The 24,671-nt window shown below is 46.9% G+C and overlaps 1 protein-coding gene across 9 annotated transcripts in view; it reads right to left on the bottom strand.

Annotated features, from left to right (window-relative positions):
* The window catches only part of LOC115154022 (transcription factor 7-like 2), a 72,950-nt gene that overhangs the window by 5,788 nt on the left and 42,491 nt on the right, over positions 1-24,671 (bottom strand). For 3 of the 9 annotated variants that reach the window (XM_029699789.1, XM_029699794.1, XM_029699793.1), the window contains exons 4-10: positions 18,494-18,617; positions 13,407-13,494; positions 7,832-7,918; positions 6,115-6,234; positions 5,768-5,930; positions 3,955-4,062; positions 2,957-3,004 (exon numbers count right to left, since the gene is read on the bottom strand). In XM_029699789.1, coding sequence (XP_029555649.1) covers positions 2,957-3,004; positions 3,955-4,062; positions 5,768-5,930; positions 6,115-6,234; positions 7,832-7,918; positions 13,407-13,494; positions 18,494-18,617 — 738 coding nt within the window. The remainder of the gene's footprint in view (positions 1-2,956; positions 3,005-3,954; positions 4,063-5,767; positions 5,931-6,114; positions 6,235-7,831; positions 7,919-13,406; positions 13,495-18,493; positions 18,618-24,671) is intronic. The other 6 variants (XM_029699791.1, XM_029699797.1, XM_029699790.1 and 3 more) reach the window with 3 other exon arrangements.

The raw sequence follows: 24,671 nt of genomic DNA, 5'->3' as shown, positions 1-24,671 counted from the left end.
TTACTGTTGGCATGACACAGGACTGATGGTAGCGCTTACCTTGTCTTCTCCGGACAAGCTTTTTTCCGGATGCCCCAAACAATCGGAAAGGGGATTCATCAGAGAAAATGACTTTACCTCAGTCCTCAGCAGTCCAATCCCTGTACCTTTTTCAGAATATCAGTCTGTCCCTGATATTTTTCCTGGAGAGAAGGGGCTTCTTTGCTGCCCTTCTTGACACCAGGCCATCCTCCAAAAGTCTTCGCCTCACTGTGCGTGCAGATGCACTAACACCTGCCTGCTGCCATTCCTGAGCAAGCTCTGTACTGGTGGTGCCCCGATCCCGCAGCTGAATCAACTTTAGGAGACGGTCCTGGCGCTTGCTGGACTTTCTTGGGCGCCCTGAAGCCTTCTTCACAACAATTGAACCGCTCTCATTGAAGTCCTTGATGATCCGATAAATGGTGGATTTAGGTGCAATCTTTCTGGCAGCAATATCCTTGCCTGTGAAGCCCTTTTTGTGCAAAGCAATGATGACGGCACGTGTTTCCTTGCAGGTAACCATGGCTGACAGAGGAAGAACAATGATTCCAAGCACCACCCTCCTTTTGAAGCTTCCAGTCTGTTATTCGAACTCAATCAGCATGACAGAGTGATCTCCAGCCTTGTCCTTGTCAACACTCACACCTGTGTTAACGAGATAATCAGTGACATGATGTCAGCTGGTCCTTTTGTGGCAGGGCTGAAATGCAGTGGAAATGTTTTTGGGGGATTCAGTTCATTTGCATGGCAAAGAGGGACTTTGCAATTAATTGTAATTCATCTGATCACTCTTCATAACATTTAAAGAAATATATATATATATTTCACCTTTATTTAACCAGGTAAGCTAGTTGAGAACAAGTTCTCATTTTCAACTGCGACCTGGCCAAGATAAAGCAAAGCAGTGCGACAGAAAGAACACATGGAATAAACAAGCATACAGTCAATAACACAATAGAAAAAAAAGAAAGTCTATATACAGTGTGTGCAAATGGCATGAGGAGGTAAGGCAATAAATAGGCCATAGTAACAAAGTAGTTACAATTTAGCAGATTAACACTGGAGTGATAGATGAGCAGATGATGGTGTGTAAGTAGTGACACTGGTGTGCAAAAGAGCAGCAAAGTAAATAAAAACAATATGGGGATGAGGTAGGTAGATAGGGTGGGCTATTTACACATGGACTATGTACAGCTGCAGCGATCAGTTAGCTGCTCAGATAGCTGATGTTTAAAGTTAGTGAGGGAAATGTAAGTCTCCAGCTTCAGCGATTTTTGCAAATCATTCCAGTCACTGGCAGCAGAGAACTGGAAGGAAAGGCGGCCAAATGAGGTGTTGGCTTTGGGGATGACCAGTGAGATATACTTGCTGGAGCGCGTGCTACGGGTGGGTGTTGTTATCGTGACCAGTGAACTGAGATAAGGCGGAGCTTTACCTAGCATAGACTTATAGATGACCTGGAGCCGACTAGAGCATACAGGTCGCAGTGGTGGGTGGTATAAGGTGGTATAAGGCGCTTTGGTAACAAAACGGATGGCACTGTGATAGACTACATCCAATTTGCTGAGTAGAGTATTGGAAGCTATTTTGTAGATGACATCGCCGAAGTCGAGGATCGGTAGGATAGTCAGTTTTACTAGGGTATGTTTGGCGGCGTGAGTGAAGGAGGCTTTGTTGTGGAATAGAAAGCCGGTTCTAGATTTGATTTTGGATTGGAGATGTTTGATATGAGTCTGGAAGGAGAGTTTACATTCTGGAGTATATGCAAATTGCCATCATACAAACTGAGGCAGCAGACTTTGTGAAAATTAATATTTGTGTCATTCTCAAAACTTTTGGCCACGACTGTAGAGCTCGACCTCTACACCATACTGCTTTAAAGTCCATGGGCTATACAGTGGGACCTTATTGGCAGCACAGACACGGTCAAGGTTGTTATGCTGAAGAGTGATTCAGTCTGGAGTGGCATATTGGGGAGAGGATGTGGGAACAGCTCTTTGATGCCTACGCAGAGACTCGTCTACCCTCGCTGCTCCCTGAAGCAGAGTGTATGTGGTTATGACCCACGAGAGAGAACCCCACAACTGTGTGGGTGGCCTTCCTTTTCCTGTTTTGCTAACAGATCACATGACTACCCTTGTTTTCTGGCTTGTGTTTGGGAACGGTAGACTTGAGCAGGGGGTAGACTAGAGCAGGGGGTAGACTAGAGCTGCAATTAGTTTTAATGTGTTTTGGGACAGCATTTTCTTAGACTATTTTTTGCATCTTTGGTGAAATCAGAAGATAGATACACGGAAATAGACAAAGTGTTAAAGAGTAAAATGTATGTTCACATTAAAAAAACTTAATCCATAGTACATTGCATCATATTAATCTGATTTATACTAAATCAGATGCAGTCGTAAAAGCTTCATGCACAACCTCATTGACAATGCCACCACTACCAGCTCGTAACCCTCTTCACCCTAACCAGCTAATCACACAACTATCCACAGCCAAGAGAGAGAGAGAGAAATGAGAGAGCCAAGTCCCTATCGTGTGTTATGATACAGAAACTCTATCAAGCCAAGGAAAGGAAATAGGATGTGTAAACGATCTCCAGGAAGGAAAGAAAGTGAACTCTCTCCCTTGAGACTCATCCTGTCTGTTTTCATATGGGGTGAGAGAAGACTGGTAATTATAGTCCAGAAAAAACACCTCCCATAGAAATACATGCAGATACATAGCTTCCATAACATTAGCCACCTCCCCTCTGTGTCTGCCCTAAGGGAGGATATAGCCTAACAGTGGTCCCCCAAAGCCCAGAATCCTCTCCAGCCCAGCTCCCAGCTGTCCTCTCCCTCTCAACAGTCCGAGCCTCACTGCCTGAGGAGAGCCAGCCAAAGCCACCCTGCTGTTAGTAGAGCGGGTAAGGGGGGTAAAATGTGTGCCCTACCCAATCAGCTTTACTCTTTTCCCCCGCGCACCCTCTAAGGCCTGCATCCTGGAAGAGTTCAACAGCAACTTCACAATTGAGCATAGCACAGAAGAGTTGTTAAGCAGCAACAAACATTACATAGAGACGTTAACATGTCTCTACTTCACATCATATTTATCTGAACAGTATTTGAAGCAATTCTCTTAACTACTTATTAACTGATTTTACAAGCAAGCCCACTACTAATTACAGATTTCATAGTCAGTGCACTTAAACTAAGGTCCAGTTACAACAGAAAAAGGTGCCCTCCATGCATAGAGCTACCAGTCATATGAAAACCTATTAAAATAATACAAGAGATGAGGGGAGCGGGAGGTTTGCAGCTGACTGTGTAATGCTATGTTTAATAAAAGCTAAACTCATCATGCATCACTAACAGCGAAGCACTCAACAGCCAATTAAATCACCTCTCTGAACAGCACTGAATAGCCATTAATGACCAACTAATGTCTAGTACGATCTATCTCATTCTCAAACCCCACTCTAAAGGAATGGCATGCCAAGAGGTTATAACACTGGTCATAACACTACAGTCATAGACTAGTCCAGCATTTCCCAAACTCTGTCCTCAGGACCCCAAGGGGAGCACGTTGTGGTTTTTGCCCTAACACTACACAGCTGATTCAAATGATCAAAGCTGGATGATTAGCTGATTATTTTGGATCAGCTGTGTAGTTCTAGGGCCAAAACCACAACGTGCTCCCCTTGGGGTGGTCCCCAGGACCGAGTGTGTCAAACCCTGGACTAGTCTCTCTAACATGATCTGCACTGATACATTACGTACAATGTGCCAAATAAATACTGTCTAGATCGGATAGAATAGGTTATATTTCTATGTGTAGACACTAGCCTTAATGATTGACAGTTGGCAGGGTGGGGTGATCATGCTGTGTGTGTGTGTCTGTGTGTCTGTGTCTGTGTGTCTGTGTGTGTAAGCAGGAAGAGGTGGCCCTTACGTAGTTGTCTCTGGCGGACCAGCTGGGGTAGAGTTGCATGTGTAGCTGCCGCTCCTTCCTGGCCAGCTCATAGTACTTGGCCTGCTCCTCCCGGGTCAGGGCGTGCCACTGCAGGGGAGACACACACACACGCAAAACAAAGAAACCATTTAGATGTTGTTCATTAACCTAGCCAATGATGCAGAGACAATGATGAGATCAGAACTGTGACATCAGTTCCCATGACTACAACCTCTGTGCAGATCGTCTCTAATAGGTGGATGATATATAAACACAATTCTAAACTGGGTGGTTCGAACCCTGAATGCTGATTGACGTTGTACATAAGAACAGCCCTTAGCCGTGGTATATTGGCCATATATCACACCCCCCCGGGCCTTATTGCTTAAATGACTAACATATAAAGGAAAGCCCACTGTCCCAAGTTTTTATTTATTTTTTATTTCACCTTTGTTTAACCAGGTAGGCAAGTTGAGAACAAGTTCTCATTTACAATTGCGACCTGGCCAAGATAAAGCAAAGCAGTTCGACAACATACAACAACACAGAGTTACACATGGAGTAAAACAAACATACAGTCAATAATACAGTAGAAAAATACGTCTATATACAATGTGAGAAAATGAGGTGAGATAAGGGAGGTAAAGGCAAAAAAAGGCCATGGTGGCAAAGTAAATACAATATAGCAAGTAAAACACTGGAATGGTAGATGGAGTGGAAGAAAGTGCAAAGTAGAAATAGAAATAATGGGGTGCAAAGGAGCAAAATAAATAAATACAGTAGGGGAAGCGGTAGTTGTTTAGGCTAAATTATAGATGGGCTATGTACAGGTGCAGTGATCTGTGAGCTGCTCTGACAGCTGGTGCTTAAAGCTAGTGAGGGAGATAAGTGTTTCCAGTTGTCAGCAGAGACCTGGAAGGAGAGGCGGCCGAAGGAGGAATTGGCTTTGGGGGTGACCAGAGAGATATACCTGCTGGAGCGCGTGCTACAGGTGGGTGCTGCTATGGTGACCAGCGAGCTGAGATAAGGGGGGACTTTACCTAGCAGGGTCTTGTAGATGACCTGGAGCCAGTGGGTTTGGCCACAAGTATGAAGCGAGGGCCAGCCAACGAGAGCGTACAGGTCGCAGTGGTGGGTATTATATGGAGCTTTGGTGACAAAACGGATGGCACTGTGATAGACTGCATCCAATGTGAGTCTGGAAGGAGAGTTTACAGTCTAACCAGACACCTAGGTATTTGTAGTTGTCCACATATTCTAAGTCAGAACCCTCCAGAGTAGTGATGCTGGACGGGCGAGCAGGTGCAGGCAACGATCGGTTGAAGAGCATGCATTTAGTTTTACTTGTTATTAAGAGCTGTTGGAGACCACAGAAGGAGAGTTGTATGGCATTGACGCTCGTCTGGAGGTAAATTAACACAGTGTCCAAAGAAGGGCCAGAAGTATACAGAATGGTGTCGTCTGCGTAGAGGTGGATCAGAGAATCACCAGCAGCAAGAGCGACAAGGACAGACAAGGACAGACAACATCACATATGGTATTCATCACATTTAGATATTTCTGCATCCTGGTCAATGGTATGGTGTCAGCAGCCAGTCAGGTACAGGGGGTAATTCACATTACTGACATATTCCTCTCAAGTCCATCTCTCATGTGTGAAATTAACAGCAGGGGATGAGATGAGGATTTTGGGAATTAATCTGTCTGTGCTGTGTGAGTATTCATGGATGCGTGTGTTTCAGCAGTGTGTGTGTGTAGTTCAGAGCGAGTGTGTATGTTTCATTATGTGTGTGTGTGTGTTCTCGCTGCTCACCCTTCGGCCCAGTATCTGGTTGATGGCAGCGCTCTCCTTCAGTGTGCACTCAGCGATCACCTTGGCCCTCATCTCCTTCATGTACAGCATGAAAGCATTCAGAGGCTTCTTGATCACCGGCTTCTTGGGCTCCTTCTCCCGCTTGGGCTCCTGGTGAGGCTTACTGAGAGAGAGAGAGAGACCCATGGTGAATATGTACACAAGAACATGCATCCATCTAAGCTTTTAATACACTTTAAATGAATGCAGGAATGGGAGACAACAGTACACATTGTATGCCATGTAGATCCCACATTTCCTTTGAAAGACAGCTCTAGGAGGTAGTGTAGAGATGTGGGGGTACTTACGCGTACATGTTCCGGTCGTAATGGTCATGATGGTCCAGTTTGCCTGAAGGGGGCATGATGGCTGGGTGGGGGATCCCCGTGGGATGCAAGCCTGGCCCCAGCATCAGAGAGTGAGAGAACCTAGAGGGAGGGTGGAAGGTGGTAGAGAAAGAGAGACAGAGACCATAGCATCAGAAAATACGCTTCATCTTTATATATGTCTGCGTGGCCATGAAGCGCTGAAGCACGAGGGTGGTTTGTTGGCCCTTTAAGCATTGGCTTCCAGACAGTCCTCTCAGGGCAGTAGGACTGTGAGCAGTATCACTCAATGCCAGCAGATGGAGCTCTAGTCACTCTCAGAAAAAAAAATAGGAAGCATTGGTAGATACTTGCTCTATGTTTCATTAAATACTTATTTTCAGTATGTGGAGTTGTTTCCCCTTTGCTGCTATAACAGCCTCCACTCTTCTGGGAAAGCTTTCCACTAGATGTTGGAACATTACTGTGGGGACTTGCTTCCATTCAGCCACAAGAGCATTAGTGAGGTGCACTGACGTTAAGCGATTAGGCCTGGCTCGCAGTCGGCGTTCCAATTCATTCCAAAGCTGATCGATGGGGTTGAGGTCAGGGCTCTGTGCAGGCCAGTCAAGTTCTTCCACACCCATCTCGACAAACAATTTATGTATGGACCTGACTTTGTGTATGGGGGCATTGTCATGGTGAAACAGGAAAGAGCCTTACCCAAACTGTTGCCACAAAGTTAGAAGCAAAGAATCATCTAGAATGTCATTGTATACTGTAGCGTTAAGATTTCCCTTCACTGGAACTAAGGGGCCTAGCCCGAACCATGAAAAACAACCCCAGACCATTATTCCTCCTCCACCAAACTTTACAGTTGGCAGTATGCATTCGGACAGGCAGCGTTCTCCTGGCATCCGCCAAACCCAGATTCGTCCATCGAACTGCCACATGATGAAACGTGATTCCTCACTTCAGAGAACACGTTTCCACTGCTCCAGAGTCCAATGGCGGTGAGCTTTACACCACTCCAGCCAATGCTTGGCATTGCGCATGGTGATCTTAGGCTTGTGTGTGGCTGCTCGGCCATGGAAACCCATTTCATGAAGCCCCCGACAAAGATTAATTGTGCTGGCTTTGCTTCCAGAGGCAGTTTGAAAACTGGTAGGAGTGTTGCAACCGAAGATAGACGATTTTTGTGCTCTACGCACTTCAGCACTCGGCGGTCCCGTTCTGTGAGCTTGTGTGGCCTACCACATCGTGGCTGAGCCGTTGTTGCTCCAAGACGTTTCCAATTCACAATAACACCACTTACAGTTGACAGGGGCAGGTCTAGCAGGGCAGAAATGTGACAAACTGACTTGTTGGAAAGGTGGCATCCTGAAGTCACTGAGGTCTTCAGTACGGGCCATGTTTGTCTATGGAGATCGCATGGCTATGTGCTCGATTTTATACACCTGTCAGCAACGAGTGTGGCTAAAATAGCCGAATCCACTAATTTGGATACTCTTGGCCATGTAGTGTATGTGTTGATATACAGTTGCAGAGTACAGCAGTTGGCACACACAAAGCCAGGACACAGACATGTTGCAGTGGCCCCTGTACAAGGCAATAGCAAAGGGCACATGGGGGGAGCAAAAGCATTGGTCTGGAATAGTGGTAGGGGGTATGTATGATGCCATGCCCTCCCCAGACTGAAGCAGCTCAGCTCATACTGTACCTGGGGTAGGAAGAGCTGTTGGGGAGACTGGAGGAGTAGGGCTGTCTGAATCCACATGAGGACAGGGGATAGACAGGCTGACTTTGCCTGTGGTTGGAGGGGACAAATAGGGATGCAACAGGGGTCAACTACCTGACTTAATAGAATATATTTAGATTGTCTATTCCCACAGGGTGCCGTCTCTCAGATGGGATGTTAACCCCGGTGTCCTGGCTAAATTCCCAATCTGGCCCTCATACCATCATGGTCACATAATCATACCCAGCTTACAATTGGCTCATTCCTCTCCCCTGTAACTATTCCCCAGGTCGTTGCTGTAAATGAGAATGTGTTCTCAGTCAACTTACCTGGTCAAATGTGAGTTAAATAAATAAATGCCTCTCTGACTGGTAGTGTGTTATATGTCTAATGGAAGTCTGGCTTCTCAGTCTACTAGCTAGCCAATGAGGGGCTTGATCCTGACTGGTTAAGGAGTGAAGCCCATCCTAATGAGGTCACCTGGGGAAGGAGAGTTGTTTGTTTAAGTGACAAGAGAACCCCATCCATGAGCTTCATGTTCCTGCTGAGTCCCCAGCCAGCAGAGGCATGACTGGGTTAACCTCACTGAGGGTCCTGCTGAGTCCCCAGCCAGCAGAGGCATGACTGGGTTAACCTCACTGAGGGTCCTGCTGAGTCCCCAGCCAGCAGAGGCATGACTGGGTTAACCTCACTGAGGGTCCTGCTGAGTCCCCAGCCAGCAGAGGCATGACTGGGTTAACCTCACTGAGGGTCCTACTGAGTCCCCAGCCAGCAGAGGCATGACTGGGTTAACCTCACTGAGGGTCCTGCTGAGTCCCCAGCCAGCAGAGGCATGACTGGGTTAACCTCACTGAGGGTCCTGCTGAGTCCCCAGCCAGCAGAGGCATTACTGGGTTAACCTCACTGAGGGTCCTACTGAGTCCCCAGCCAGCAGAGGCATTACTGGGTTAACCTCACTGAGGGTCCTGCTGAGTCCCCAGCCAGCAGAGGCATGACTGGGTTAACCTCACTGAGGGTCCTGCTGAGTCCCCAGCCAGCAGAGGCATGACTGGGTTAACCTCACTGAGGGTCCTACTGAGTCCCCAGCCAGCAGAGGCATGACTGGGTTAACCTCACTGAGGGTCCTACTGAGTCCCCAGCCAGCAGAGGCATTACTGGGTTAACCTCACTGAGGGTCCTACTGAGTCCCCAGCCAGCAGAGGCATTACTGGGTTAACCTCACTGAGGGTCCTACTGAGTCCCCAGCCAGCAGAGGCATTACTGGGTTAACCTCACTGAGGGTCCTACTGAGTCCCCAGCCAGCAGAGGCATTACTGGGTTAAACTCACTGAGGGTCCTGCTGTATGTATGACATGGCTGTGTGGAGGCTGGATGGATGGATGGGGGGTGGATTTGAACAGGAGCCTTTGATATGCAGCAGCCCCCCAGCCCCATTCTTCCCCCCTCCCCAGCCCCATTCTTCCCCCCTCCCCAGCCCTCCTCAGCAGCCCCCCAGCCCCATTCTTCCCCCCTCCCCAGCCCCATTCTTCCCCCCTCCCCAGCCCTCCTCAGCAGCCCCCCAGCCCCATTCTTCCCCCCTCCCCAGCCCTCCTCAACCCCAGGAGGCTCCCATGTCCATAGGGAGGGATTCATGTGCTAATCCCAGCCAACAGGCCAATTAGGAGCAATTTGTCCTTCTCCTATCCCTGTAAGAGTATCAACTATTCAAACCATATGAGTAATCTTGATCAATTTCTTGCTTAACCCTGTATCTGAACGTCTTTGAAACAAATTAACTGTGTATCTTCGTGCAGTCTGCTAGAGTGGGCTGTCCCTACAGTGGGCTGTCCTTACAGTGGGCTGTCCCTACAGTGGGCTGTCCTTACAGTGGGCTGTCCTTACAGTGAGCTGTCCCTACAGTGGGCTGTCCCTACAGTGGGCTGTCCCTACAGTGGGCTGTCCCTAGAGTGGGCTGTCCCTACAGTGGGCTGTCCTTACAGTGGGCTGTCCCTACAGTGGGCTGTCCCTAGAGTGGGCTGTCCCTAGAGTGGGCTGTCCCTAGAGTGGGCTGTCCCTAGAGTGGGCTGTCCCTAGAGTGGGCTGTCCCTAGAGTGGACTGTCCCTAGAGTGGACTGTCCCTACAGTGGACTGTCCCTAGAGTGGGCTGTCCCTAGAGTGGGCTGTCCCTACAGTGGGCTGTCCCTAGAGTGGGCTGTCCCTAGAGTGGGCTGCCCCTACAGAGGGCTGTCCCTAGAGTGGGCTGTCCCTACAGTGGGCTGTCCCTAGAGTGGGCTGTCCCTACAGTGGGCTGTCCCTAGAGTGGGCTGTCCCTAGAGTGGGCTGTCCCTATAGTGGGCTGTCCCTAGAGTGGGCTGTCCCCACAGTGGGCTGTCCCTACAGTGGGCTGTCCCTACAGTGGGCTGTCCCTAGAGTGGGCTGTCCCTAGAGTGGGCTGTCCCTAGAGTGGGCTGTCCCTACAGTGGGCTGCCCCTACAGTGGGCTGTCCCTAGAGTGGGCTGTCCCTAGAGTGGGCTGTCCCTAGAGTGGGCTGTCCCTAGAGTGGGCTGTCCCTACAGTGGGCTGTCCCTACAGTGGGCTGTCCCTACAGTGGGCTGTCCCTACAGTGGGCTGTCCCTACAGTGGGCTGTCCCTACAGTGGGCTGTCCCTAGAGTGGGCTGTCCCTAGAGTGGGCTGTCCCTACAGTGGGCTGTCCCTACAGTGGGCTGTTCCCCCAGTCACGTGCCATATAGTGGCCAGAGAGGGACACACCACACCACGTAGTGAGTCCTGTCCAGCTCTTTGTCATGACAAAGGAGTCCCAGTGGCTGACATCTCTTCTCCAAACAAAGAGGGACACAAGAAAACCAAACAAACACGATCTGCACTAAGAAGATTACAAGTTTGTAAACAAGAAGATTTTTTGACAATACCACAGCAAGTCTGTAGTTACTGTTAACTTAAGTGTCTGAAATAAAAGGCAGTGAGTTCGGTGGTGGAGGGACAGAGCAGGGAAATAGCAGCATTCTGCCTCGTGCCGAGCGGAGCCTGTTTAGGGAGTGCCAATGTCCTTCACCAGCTTTAAAGACACAGCATGGATGTGAATGGAAGTAGTCTTAGCTGACATTCCATTAGAGTAGACCAAATCCCCATCACATTTAAGCGAAGCCAACAACTGTTCAGGGGGATTTACACAAAGTTATTCTGACAGTGATATAATAACAGTTATAATAAAATGGATTTGTAAAGTTGAACTCAAGACAATGGATGGATTGTTAGCCAGAATGTGTGTTCCAACAATGTCAACTGAGATTATGGCTGTTAAAACATGCTCTGATTTGGCATCGTCTACCCTTTCTGTGATGCTGGGAAGGCAATAGTTTAATTCTGAGGAAGGAACTCTAGACTAGATATGACCACTCAATCCAAGGCAGGGCATTCATATCCTAGGAAGTGACCTGTTCATTACTGTATGTGTGACCCCAAGACAACAAGCTATAGAGGGACGAAGTGGTTGGTATAGAGGGATGAAGTGGTTGCTATAGAGGGACGAAGTGGTTGCTATAGAGGGATGAAGTGGTTGCTATAGAGGGATGAAGTGGTTGCTATAGAGGGACGAAGTGGTTGCTATAGAGGGATGAAGTGGTTGCTATAGAGGGATGAAGTGGTTGCTATAGAGGGACGAAGTGGTTGCTATAGAGGGACGAAGTGGTTGCTATAGAGGGACGAAGTGGTTGCTATAGAGGGATGAAGTGGTTGCTATAGAGGGACGAAGTGGTTGCTATAGAGGGACGAAGTGGTTGCTATAGAGGGACGAAGTGGTTGCTATAGAGGGACGAAGTGGTTGGTATAGAGGGACGAAGTGGTTGGTATAGAGGGACGAAGTGGTTGGTATAGAGGGATGAAGTGGTTGCTATAGAGGGATGAAGTGGTTGGTATAGAGGGATGAAGTGGTTGGTATAGAGGGACGAAGTGGTTGCTATAGAGGGACGAAGTGGTTGCTATAGAGGGACGAAGTGGTTGGTATGGAGGGACGAAGTGGTTGCTATAGAGGGACGAAGTGGTTGGTATGGAGGGACGAAGTGGTTGCTATAGAGGGACGAAGTGGTTGCTATAGAGGGACGAAGTGGTTGCTATAGAGGGACGAAGTGGTTGGTATAGAGGGACGAAGTGGTTGCTATAGAGGGACGAAGTGGTTGCTATAGAGGGACGAAGTGGTTGGTATAGAAGGGACGAAGTGGTTGCTATAGAGGGATGAAGTGGTTGGTATAGAGGGACGAAGTGGTTGCTATAGAGGGACGAAGTGGTTGCTATAGAGGGACGAAGTGGTTGCTATAGAGGGACGAAGTGGTTGCTATAGAGGGACGAAGTGGTTGCTATAGAGGGACGAAGTGGTTGCTATAGAGGGACGAAGTGGTTGCTCTAGAGGGACGAAGTGGTTGGTATAGAGGGACGAAGTGGTTGCTATAGAGGGACGAAGTGGTTGCTATAGAGGGACGAAGTGGTTGCTATAGAGGGACGAAGTGGTTGCTATAGAGGGACGAAGTGGTTGCTATAGAGGGACGAAGTGGTTGCTATAGAGGGATGAAGTGGTTGCTATAGAGGGACGAAGTGGTTGCTATAGACGAAGTGGTTGCTATAGAGGGATGAAGTGGTTGCTATAGAGGGATGAAGTGGTTGGTATAGAGGGATGAAGTGGTTGGTATAGAGGGATGAAGTGGTTGCTATAGAGGGATGAAGTGGTTGCTATAGAGGGATGAAGTGGTTGCTATAGAGGGATGAAGTGGTTGCTATAGAGGGATGAAGTGGTTGGTATAGAGGGATGAAGTGGTTGCTATAGAGGGATGAAGTGGTTGGTATAGAGGGATGAAGTGGTTGGTATAGAGGGATGAAGTGGTTGGTATAGAGGGATGAAGTGGTTGCTATAGAGGGATGAAGTGGTTGGTATAGAGGGATGAAGTGGTTGCTATAGAGGGATGAAGTGGTTGCTATAGAGGGACGAAGTGGTTGCTATAGAGGGATGAAGTGGTTGGTATAGAGGGATGAAGTGGTTGGTATAGAGGGACGAAGTGGTTGCTATAGAGGGATGAAGTGGTTGCTATAGAGGGATGAAGTGGTTGGTATAGAGGGATAAAGTGGTTGCCATGCAATAAAAGTGGCTTAGGTGAGACTGGACTGGTGGATGTAGCTAGCAGGGGCCAGTAGTGCAGGTCAGTGTGGTGTATGTGTTTGTCTGTATGTGTGTTTGTGGGTATGTGTATATGTGTGTATCTGTTTGCGTAAAAAAAGAAGAGTAAAATAATAATGTTTTATCGTCACATACACAGGATAGGTGCAGGGAAATGTGTTGTTTTACAGGGTCAGCCATAGTACTAAGGCGCCCCTGGAGCAAATTAGGGTTAAGTGCCTTGCCGAAGGGCACATCGCCAGATTTTTCACCTTGTTGGCTCGGGTATTCGAACCAGCGACCTTTTGGTTACTGGCCCAACGCTCTAACCGCTAGGCTACCAGCCGCTTGTGTGCCCATGCGTGTGTGTATGAGAGAGTATGTGAGTGTGTGTGAGTTTGCATAAGACTTACCAGCCCATGGAGGGGGGCATCTGTCCTACACCGCCAGGGGGTAGGGAGTAGAAACCTGAGATGTCCTGGGACTGGGGCCTGTGAACGCCTGGAGGGGACACGCAGGAGAACACATGCTCATTAACTCAGGGCCACTGACTCAGCAAGGGCCTCATTACCTGGCTGGGCACCTACCATTACACACACAGGTCACACACACACACATACACACACAACCACCCCATTCTCATACATCCCTGCTGTGTGTGTGTGTGTGTATGTATGTGTGTGTGTGCTCACTAGCTAATTGGAAGGGTCAAGGGGGTGTTGATGTAAGATGTATGAGAACTAAGGTTAAAGGTTTCCACCAGAGGCCCCCAGCATCTTGTTGATCCACTACATCTGACTCACTACCAAGTGAAGGGAAAAAAACTCTGAACTAGGTCTTTCATTCCACTCCTTTGTAACAGCCAGCTTCCTGTCGTCTTCTCCTTGGGCCAGCTGTTTTACTGTTTGGTCCCTGCATCGCACCACCAACAATAGCTTTATAACAAAGTTCCTTCCCATGATGTGTCAGTCAGTCAGAAGCTCCTGAGAAGACGTGATGTTTTCCATTATGGAGATGGGTCCACATAAAAGAGCAGCGTCCCGACACAAAACAAAATGGCTTTCTCCGTGCCTTTCAAAGGAAGTCATTTGTCAACAGCGAGCACCTAGCACTTAAGCACAACCCGAAGGTAACCTATATTTGTTACAGAAGAATGCTGCAGATGACTGTAATCTGCCGTTGCTGTAGGCCTGTTTCTGCACTGGACCATCTATAAATCTGAAGGACTGGAATGTGACTGAGTCAACGTGACTCTCTCATCCCTCCCTCCCTCCCTCCAGACCCGTCCCTCCCTCCCTCCCTCCAGACCCGTCCCTCCCTCCCTCCAGACCCCTTCCCTCCAGACCCGTCCCTCCCTCCCTCCCTCCAGACCCCTCCCTCCCTCCAGACCCGTCCCTCCCTCCCTCCAGACCCGTCCCTCCCTCCCTCCAGACCCCTTCCCTCCAGACCCGTCCCTCCCTCCCTCCCTCCAGACCCCTCCCTCCCTCCAGACCCGTCCCTCCCTCCCTCCAGACCCGTCCCTCCCTCCCTCCAGACCCCTTCCCTCCAGACCCGTCCCTCCCTCCCTCCCTCCAGACCCCTCCCTCCCTCCAGACCCGTCCCTCCCTCCCTCCCTCCAGACCCCTTCCTGAAAAAGCCCCTGTCCTTCGTGTAGAGAACAGCTTGCAGTCTCAGTCTCTACTCTCCAGAGTCCAAACACAGTTACAACACACAAACTTCTGATGAGTTTGCACTAGTAATACCTACATTTAACTTCAACTTCCAGTTATTCATTTTTTGCATATTTTGTTGCTCTACTAATTCTTACAGTAAATAACAACATGAAATTCTCCTGGAATGACCGTTTAAAAACATATGTGAAATGGCATTAGACCCAGGATCAGTCACCAGTAAAAGATCAAACTGGTTAGTCAGATAACTCTCCAAGATGTTGTTAGGATATACTGTTTAAACTAACATTTCAATACTGATGACCTTTTACTGTTACCAAAACCACAATAAGTGAAACTGCTATCATATCACAGTTCTAAATGAGTGGCCAGTAGCTCATGTGCTGTGCCCTGAAAACGCCTCAAAGAGAAACCCCAGTACAGTAGTTTTGGTTTCTATTCAACTTCTCTTTTTCACCCTAATGCAGCAAAACTGTCACATCTGACGACTGCACACGTGAACAAATGTGTCAAGATGGTGTGACTGGTTCGGTATGATGGTTGACACACTGAATGACTATTAGTACAGGTCTGTACTGAATGCACTGACTGACAGACTGAATGACTATTAGTACAGGTCTGTACTGAATGCACTGACTGAAAACACTGAATGACTATTAGTACAGGTCTGTACTGAATGCACTGACTGACACACTGAATGACTATTAGTACAGGTCTGTACTGAATGCACTGACTGACAGACTGAATGACTATTAGTACAGGTCTGTACCGAATGCACTGACTGACAGACTGAATGACTATTAGTACAGGTCTGTACTGAATGCACTGACTGACAGACTGAATGACTATTAGTACAGGTCTGTACCGAATGCACTGACTGACAGACTGAATGACTATTAGTACAGGTCTGTACCGAATGCACTGACTGACAGACTGAATGACTATTAGTACAGGTCTGTACTGAATGCACTGACTGACACACTGAATGACTATTAGTACAGGTCTGTACTGAATGCACTGACTGACACACTGAATGACTATTAGTACAGGTCTGTACTGAATGCACTGACTGACAGACTGAATGACTATTAGTACAGGTCTGTACTGAATGCACTGACTGACAGACTGAATGACTATTAGTACAGGTCTGTACTGAATGCACTGACTGACAGACTGAATGACAGACTGACAGGTTGACTGACATGCAGGCAGACTGGCAGAGTGAGGGAAAGGAAGACGGATGGAGGGTATGTGAGGGGCCTATTGTCAGAGAAGCTGCTGGAAACTCACACTGTCAGCTGTAGTCTCTGTACACTGCATTATGAGGTATGATGTGAAATGTGAGCTTCCTGCAGTGTAAGGTGTCAGGGAAGAGGGGTGTGATGTGATTATGTGTGAGCTAAGGGGGTGAGGTGAGAGGGTGTGAGAAGGGGGTAAGGACTAGGGGGTATCAGGTGTGTACAGGGAGGCCTAGACCTCTCATTATGTGGTGAGTCACTGGCATAAACTCTCACATCACCCCTGGGCATTGTCATGTTACTTAGCTACTACACTGCCCAGCCCCAGTCTAGACAAGGAGTGGCAGAGCAGGGGGATTCACAGCTGGAGACAGAGAGATTGTCTGGGCTGGGGCCTGCTACCCTGCACTGCTCTGTGAGAGGGGCCCTCACTCTCTGCCCCTGTCTGAAAAAGGTCGGGCCTTTCTCTGACCACAGGCAGTAGTACAGACAGACAGACAGACAGACAGACAGACAGACAGACAGACAGACAGACAGACAGACAGACAGACAGACAGACAGTCTTGGCCACACTCCAACACTGATCGCTATTCAGCCCTGGTCAGTCTTCATCAGATCATTACAGGAGGACATTTTCATCAGCTCGTTAATTAAAGCTGTGTTTGGGTTAAAATGTAGCTTTTCCCTTCCACTGAAAATGAATCAGATCTATAGAATTGATAAAAATGAAATGAAACACGTGTGTCCATCGCTATCTCTCTGTATGTGAGTAGTAAGCTCATGTGAGGAGATGTTGAGGAGAGTGATGGAGAGCTCGTGGTGTGTGTAAGTCTCTGAGTGACTATGTGAGCCAAGTGTGCGAACGACTGTGAGAGCATGCTAAGCAGAACCTTGTGGATGGCCCTGTGTGATTGTCACCCTAATTGCTTCCAGCTCTGTGTGTGTGTGTGTGTGTGTGTGTGTGTGTGTGGTGTGTGTGCGTGTGTGTGCGTGTGTTTGAGGGGGGTTGTGTGGCAAGCAGCCCCTCTTGGGGATGGGACCACTTCAAGTGTGGTGGTGGGACAGCCGGAGGCTCCCTGGAAAGAAGGGCCTGTCTATAGCCGGCATCCCAAATGGCACCCTTTCCCCTACATAGTGCACTACTTTTGGCCAGGGCGCATAGGGCTCTGGTGATAAGTAGGGCACTATACAGGGAATAGGGTGCCATTTCGGATGTAAGCTCCTGTCTCTGGGCTGCAGCTGCTGCTCGGCTCCACTGCTGCAGCTCAGGAATCAGGGGTGGAGTTTGTGTGTGTATGTGGGAGGGGGGGGGGACGGGGACGGCAGCAGCATGAAAACAGGACCAGGAGTTTTCCCTGACTGCATGAACTGACCAGGAAAATCTTCAGACCCAAGTAATTGGCTTTGAATTAGGGCCCAGAGTTTGTCATGGTAAGGTCACAGCAGACTCCACAGAGACTTCGGCCCAGGTAGATGGTGAAAGGGGACTATATTCTTATTTTGGTGTGTACCTAATCTTCAGGATTGCTGTTAAAATTAAGCAGGAAGTACCACTTCACGTTGGTTCAGGTGAAAAAATGACCATATACACTGGGAATGGAGAAGGCTAGAGGATGATTGGTCTACTCTGCTGTGGTGACTGACAGGAGAAGGCTAGAGGATGATTGGTCTACTCTGCTGTGGTGACTGACAGGAGAAGGCTAGAGGATGATTGGTCTACTCTGCTGTGGTGACTGACAGGAGAAGGCTAGAGGATGATTGGTCTACTCTGCTGTGGTGACTGACAGGAGAAGGCTAGAGGATGATTGGTCTACTCTGCTGTGGTGACTGACAGGAGAAGGCTAGAGGATGATTGGTCTACTCTGCTGTGGTGACTGACAGGAGAAGGTTAGAGGATGATTGGTCTACTCTGCTGTGGTGACTGACAGGAGAAGGCTAGAGGATGATTGGTCTACTCTGCTGTGGTGACTGACAGGAGAAGGCTAGAGGATGATTGGTCTACTCTGCTGTGGTGACTGACAGGAGAAGGCTAGAGGATGATTGGTCTACTCTGCTGTGGTGACTGACAGGAGAAGGTTAGAGGATGATTGGTCTACTCTGCTGTGGTGACTGACAGGAGAAGGCTAGAGGATGATTGGTCTACTCTGCTGTGGTGACTGACAGGAGAAGGTTAGAGGATGATTGGTCTACTCTGCTGTGGTGACTGACAGGAGAAGGTTAGAGGATGATTGGTCTACTCTGCTGTGGTGACTGACAGGAGAAGGTTAGAGGATGATTGGTCTACTCTGCTGTGGTGACTGACAGGAGAAGGCTAGAGGATGATTGGTCTACTCTGCTGTGGTGACTGACAGGAGAAGGCTAGAGGATGATTGGTCTACTCTGCTGTGGTGACTGACAGGAGAAGGTTAGAGGATGATTGGTCTACTCTGCTGTGGTGACTGACAGGAGAAGGTTAGAGGATGATTGGTCTACTCTGCTGTGGTGACTGACAGGAGAAGGTTAGAGGATGATTGGTCTACTCTGACAGGAGAAGTCTTTCCCACTGGCCTGGCTGGTGTGTGTTAGGATGAGGGAGATGATAGGTTGACCTACCTTTCTGACTCATGTCTGTGGGCAGGTGAGGGGGGCTGGGGTTGAAGTGGTCGTTGCTGTAGGGCAGGAGGGACGTCAGGGGGTGCATCCCGTGAGACTGTTGGACCACTGAAACTTTGTTGGACTGCAACAGAGAGTGAGGGGGAGAGAGACAGAGAGACAGACGTAATTTTAAGCATGGCTTGGAAGCAGAATACATTTGCTCCCATTGGGTTGGCTGGGGATTCGGGGAGGGGTGGAGGGTGTGGGGGTACATTTGATCGATAGGACTTTGATGATCAAGGGAGGCTGCGTGAGAGCTTGTTTGCTTTCATGTTTCTGTTTACAAATGGCTTTCAATAACTTAGGTGAAATCCAGTTATTTCTAATGCTAACAGCATGCTGTGTGACATATTATATGTCACAGTGGTTACCATGTTGGAGGTATTCACCCGTTCTTGGACACAGTTCCAATAGCAGAGCCTTTCATATTTTGTCAGTGTGTGTGTGTATGTGTTTGAAAGTTTGGCTGAGGCATTGATTTTCATGTGTATGTACATATTTCAGAAAACTTCTGTTTCTCTCTGCTGCTCTGAAGACTCCAGCAGCAGCACAACAGAGAGAGGCTGAGGCCCGCCTGGCCGGCTTCACATTGGCCCCCTGCTGTTTTATAAAGTGAATGCCTTATCACTTTAAGGCAGTCCTTCCACGCGCGCCGACACACATTACTAAAACCCACTTTCAACATTCCCCCTATCCCCACCTGATTACATCACATCTAAACCTCGTAACACAGGTTCTCATCAGTATGATATGGGAGAGCTAAAACAAAATACTACCTCTACATTTAATGTTCCAAACACACAGCAACACAACATCAGAGCTGGGAGAGAAAAAGACAGAGGTATCCCAATAACTACCGTGGAATATGCGTCAACAGCAACCTTGGGAAAATCCTCTGCATTACCATTAACAGCACACTCGTACATTTCCTCAGTGAAAACAATGTACTGAGCAAATGTCAAATTGGCTTTTTACCAAATTACCATATGATAGAGAATGTATTCACCCTGTACACCCTAATTGACAAACAAACAAAAACAAAGGCTAAGTCTTCTCATGCTTTGTCGATTTCAAAAAAGCTTTTGACTCAATTTAGCATGAGGGTCGGCAATACAAATTGATGGAAAGTGGTGTTGGGGCACAAACATACGACATTATAAAATCCATGTACACAAACAACAAGTGTGCGGTTAAAATTGGCAAAAAACACACACTGGCCCAAGCCCCGCCGCTTCTCCTTCGCCCAAATCCAGACAGCTAATGTTCTGATAGAGCTGCAAAAACCAGATCCCTAAAAATCAGCTGGGTTAGACAATCTGGACTCTCTCTTCCTAAAATTATCCGTCGCCTTTGTTGCAACCCCAATTACTAGTCTGTTCAACCTCTCTTTCGTATCGTCTGAGATTCCTAAAGATTGGAAAGCGGCCGTGATCATCCCCCTCTTCAAAGGGGGAGACAATCTAGACCCAAACTGTTACAGACCTATATCTATCCTACCCTGCCTTTCCAAAGTCTTCAAAAGCCAAGTGAACAAACAGATCACCGACCATTTCGAATCCCACCGTACCTTCTCCGCTATGCAATCTGATTTCCGAGCTGGTCACGGGTGCACCTCAGCCACATTTTTGACATGCGTTTTTCTGGATTTTTTTGTTGTTATTCTGTCTCTCACTGTTAAAATATACCTACCATTAAAATGATAGACTGATCATTTCTTTGTCAGTGGGCAAACGTACAAAATCAGCAGGGGATCAAATACTTTTTTCCCTCACTGTAAGACACTTATGTACCAACATTTGTTGTTCCTCTAAAATCTGCGATCGTGACAGAAGGCGCTGCATGATTTACAACCAAACCGCCTATCCCTGCATCTCCAATTCAAAATTAAATCTAGAATCGGCTTCCTATTTCGCAACAAAGCCTCCTTCACTCATGCTGCCAAACATACCCTCGTAAAACTGACTATCCTACCGATCCTTGACTTCGGCAATGTCATTTACAAAATAGCCTCAAACACTCTACTCAGCAAATTGGATGCAGTCTATCACAGTGCCATCCGTTTTGTCACCAAAGCCCCATATACTACCCACCACTGCGACCTGTATGCTCTCGTTGGCTGGTCCTTGCTACATATTCGTTGCCAAACCCACTGGCTCCAGGTCATATTTAAGTCTTTGCTAGGTAAAGCTCCGCCTTATCTCAGCTCACTGATCACCATAGCAACACCCACCCGTAGCACGTGCTTCAGCAGGTATATTTCACTGGTCATTCCCAAAGCCAACACCTCCTTTGGCCGCCTTTCCTTCCAGTTCTCTGTTGCCAGTGACTGGAACAAATTGCAAAAATCACTGAAGTTGGAGACTCATATCTCCCTCACTAACTTTAAGTGTCAGCTGTCAGAGCAGCTTACCGATCGCTGCAGATGTACACAGGCCATCTGTAAATAGCCCATCCAACCAACTACCTACCTCATCCCATAATTGTTTTTGTTTTTCTGCTCTTTTCCACACCAGTATTTCTACTTGCCCATCCTCATCTGCACATCTATCACTCCAGTGTTAATTGCTAAATTGTAATTACTTCGCCACTATGGCCTATTTATTGCCCTACCTCCTTACTTCATTTGCACACACTGTATACAGATTTTTATATTGTGTTATTGACTGTATGTTTGTTTATCCCATGTGTAACTCTGTGTTGTTGTTTTTGTCGCACTGCTTTGCTTTATATTGGCCAGGTCGCAGTTGTAAATGAGACCTTGTTCTCAACTGGCCTACCTGGCTAAATAAAGGTGAAATAAAATAAAATAAAAATGTCTTTCCACAGGGCCGTGGGGTGAGACAGGGATGCAGCTTAAGCCCCACCCTCTTCAACATGTATATCAACGAATTGGTGAGGGCACTAGAAAAGTCTGCAGCACCCGGCCTCAACCTACTAGAATCTGAAGTCAAATGTCTACTGTTTGCTGATGATCTGGTGCATCTGTCCCCAACAAGGAGGGCCTACAGAAGCACCTAGATCTTCTGCACAGATTCTGCCAGACCTGGGCCCTGACAGTAAATCTCAGTAAGACAAAAATAATGGTGTTCCAAAAAAGGTCAAGTTGCCAGGACAACAAATACAAATTCCATCTAGAACCTGTTGCCCTAGAGCACACAAAAAAGCGATACATACTTCGGCCTAAACATCAGCACCACAGTTAACTTCCACAAAGCTGTGAGAAATCAGAGAGATAAGGCAAGAAGAGCCTTCTATGCCATCAAAGGAACATAGAATTCAACATACCAATTAAGATCTGGCTAAAAATACTTGAATCAGTTATAGAACCTATTGCCCTTTATGGTTGTGAGGTCTGGGGTCCGCTCACCAACCAAGAATTCACAAAATGGGACAAACATCAAATTGAGACTCTGCATGCAGAATTCTGCAAAAACATCCTCTGTGTACAATGTAAAACACCAAATAATGCATGCAGAGCAGAATTAGGCCGATACCCGCTAATTATCAAAATCCAGAAAAGAGAAGTTAAATTCTACAACCACCTAAAAGAAAGCAATTCCCAAACCTTCCATAACAAAGCCATCACCTACAGAGTCCCCTAAGCAAGCTGGTTCTGGGGCTCTGTTCACAAACAGCCACCACAGAGCCCAAGGACAGAAACACAATTAGACCCAACCAAAATCATGAGAAAACATAAAGATAATTACTTGACCCATTGGAAAGAATTAACAAAAAAACTGAGCAAACTAGAATGCTATTTGGTCCTAAACAGAGAGTACACAGTGGCTGAATACCTGACCACTGTGACTGACCCAAACTTAAGGAAAGCTTTGACTATGTACAGACTCAGTGACCATAGCCTTGCTATTGAGATAGCCTGTCTTCTCTTGAGAGCCAGGTCTATGTGCACTGCCCATACATTTTTTTACTTTATTTATTTAACTAGGCAATTCAGTTAAGAACACATCTTTATTTACAATGACAGCCTAGGAACAGTGTTGCCCAACCCATACTGCCTTGTTCAGGGGCAGAACAACAGATTTTTACCTTGACAGATTGGGGATTCAATCTTGCAACCTTTCAGTTACTAGTCCAACACTCTAACCATTAGGCTACCTGTCGCCCCAATTCAAAATAAGATGGAAACTGAGCTGCACTTCCTAACCTCCTGCCAAATGTATGACCATATCAGAGACACATAATTCCCTCAGATTACACAGATCCACAAAGAATTAGAAAACAAACCCAATTTTGATAAACTCCCATATCTACTGGGTGAAATACCACAGTGTGCATCACAGCAGCAAGATGTGTGACTTGCTGCCACAAGAAGAACAAGCACCATTGTAAATACAACCCATATTTATGTTTATTTATCTTCCCTTTTGTACGTTAACTATTTGCACATAATATGACATTTGAAATGTCTTTATTCTTTTGGAAGTTTTGTGAGTGTAATGTTTACTGTACGTTTTTTATGTTTCTTTCACTATTGTTTATTATCTACATTCCTTTGGCAATGTTAACATGATTCCCATTCCAATAAAGCCCTTAAATTGAAACTGAATTGAGAGGGGGGGGGGGGGGGGGGTCTACAGTTTTTTCAGGAGTGAAGGGGTTTTATATTGGCATGGGAAACACATGTTAACATTGCCAAAGCTCTCTCTCTCCCCCCCCCTCTTTCTCTCTATCTCCCCCTCTTTCTCTCTCAATTCAATTCAATTTGCTTTATTGGCATGACGTAACGATGTACATATTACCAAAGCTTACTTTGGAGATTTACAATATTAACATAATTAAAATAATAATAATCAATATTGTCAATGGGACAACAGTAAAAACAATAATCAAGGGTCAAAATAACCACTCTCTCTCTCTCTTTCTCTCCCTCCCTCCCTCCCTCCCTCCCTCCCTCTCTCTCTCCCTCCCTCCCTCTCTCTCCCTCTCTTTATCCTCCCAGGACCACTGGTTCTGTTCCAAGGTCTGAGGGTGATGTACCATCATAACATTATAGCCACACAATGTATTATTTACATCTCTCCCTTCCTCAAGGCAATTAGCCATCCTTGAAGTGGTTTTCTATGTGTGTTCCTTTTCTACACACACTCACAGAGACCAAATGATTATCACCCCCCCCCCCCCACACAACTTAGACATAATTCTGTTTCTGTCGTTGTAACGGGACACACACATAGGAGCGAGTGCACACAAATACCCCCCCACCCACACACACACACTCACTCACAGAAATGTGAATTAACTCAAGACTTCAATCCAACTCCTATCTAAATCTTTGGTCTCCGATAACATCAAAGACAAAATTCCAATTAGATATTAAACCTTTTAAAGTATGGCAAACGCACTGCGCTCATCCTTCAGTAATCTAATTTCACTTAAAAGGACATATATTAGCATATTGATATTGCCTTTTATCTGGCGGGGTTGTGTTTGAACAGGAATCCGCTGTTAAATAAGAGGTAATGGTGTTTGAGACATCACTGGGAATTAATGATGGATGATGACTTCCCCCCCCCCCCGACGGCCAATAGGCTACACCTTGACCCTTGTCTCTGCCGCTTCATTCCCTATGCTGATGAAACACTTTACACATAATGTATTCTTTGGTGTTCACAGACCTAAGAAGGGTTTTTGAAGCGGAAATTAGGGGTCCTGTTCGGAGCACGGCCAGAGGGCTTTGAGAGTAACGTCTTTAATCTCTCTATTTCATCGTTGATACATTAAACACACTCACTTCTCCGTTGTTCATCATCTAGGCCCTCTGCTATATATCAAGGTTAAATGAGCTACAATCATTTGGATTGAATGGTCTTGTTTGGGCCTTTCAAGTAGGTTAAAAAATACATTGTACATCGACTTACCTGTATAAATAAAGGTAAAAAAAGAGAGAGAAAATCCAAATCAGTCATGTTAATTTGTAGTTTTGTAACATTGTCATGAATTAAGATAAAAGATAAAATAGCACTAATAAAACACTCACTTCACTCGTGAATCAGTCGCAAGTTCCCATGAATTGCCGTTGTGTTAAGTACAGAAAACTACTATGGTTGTAATGTCATGTACTGTTCATTACGTTACAGACCCTGTTCCTACTGTACTGCATACAGTGTAGTCTATC

The sequence above is a fragment of the Salmo trutta genome, chromosome 19 (assembly GCF_901001165.1).
Source record: "Salmo trutta chromosome 19, fSalTru1.1, whole genome shotgun sequence".
Taxonomy (NCBI): domain Eukaryota; kingdom Metazoa; phylum Chordata; class Actinopteri; order Salmoniformes; family Salmonidae; genus Salmo; species Salmo trutta.
The sequence above is the reverse complement of the archived record's forward strand: the minus strand, read 5'-3'. Positions and strand labels throughout refer to the sequence as shown.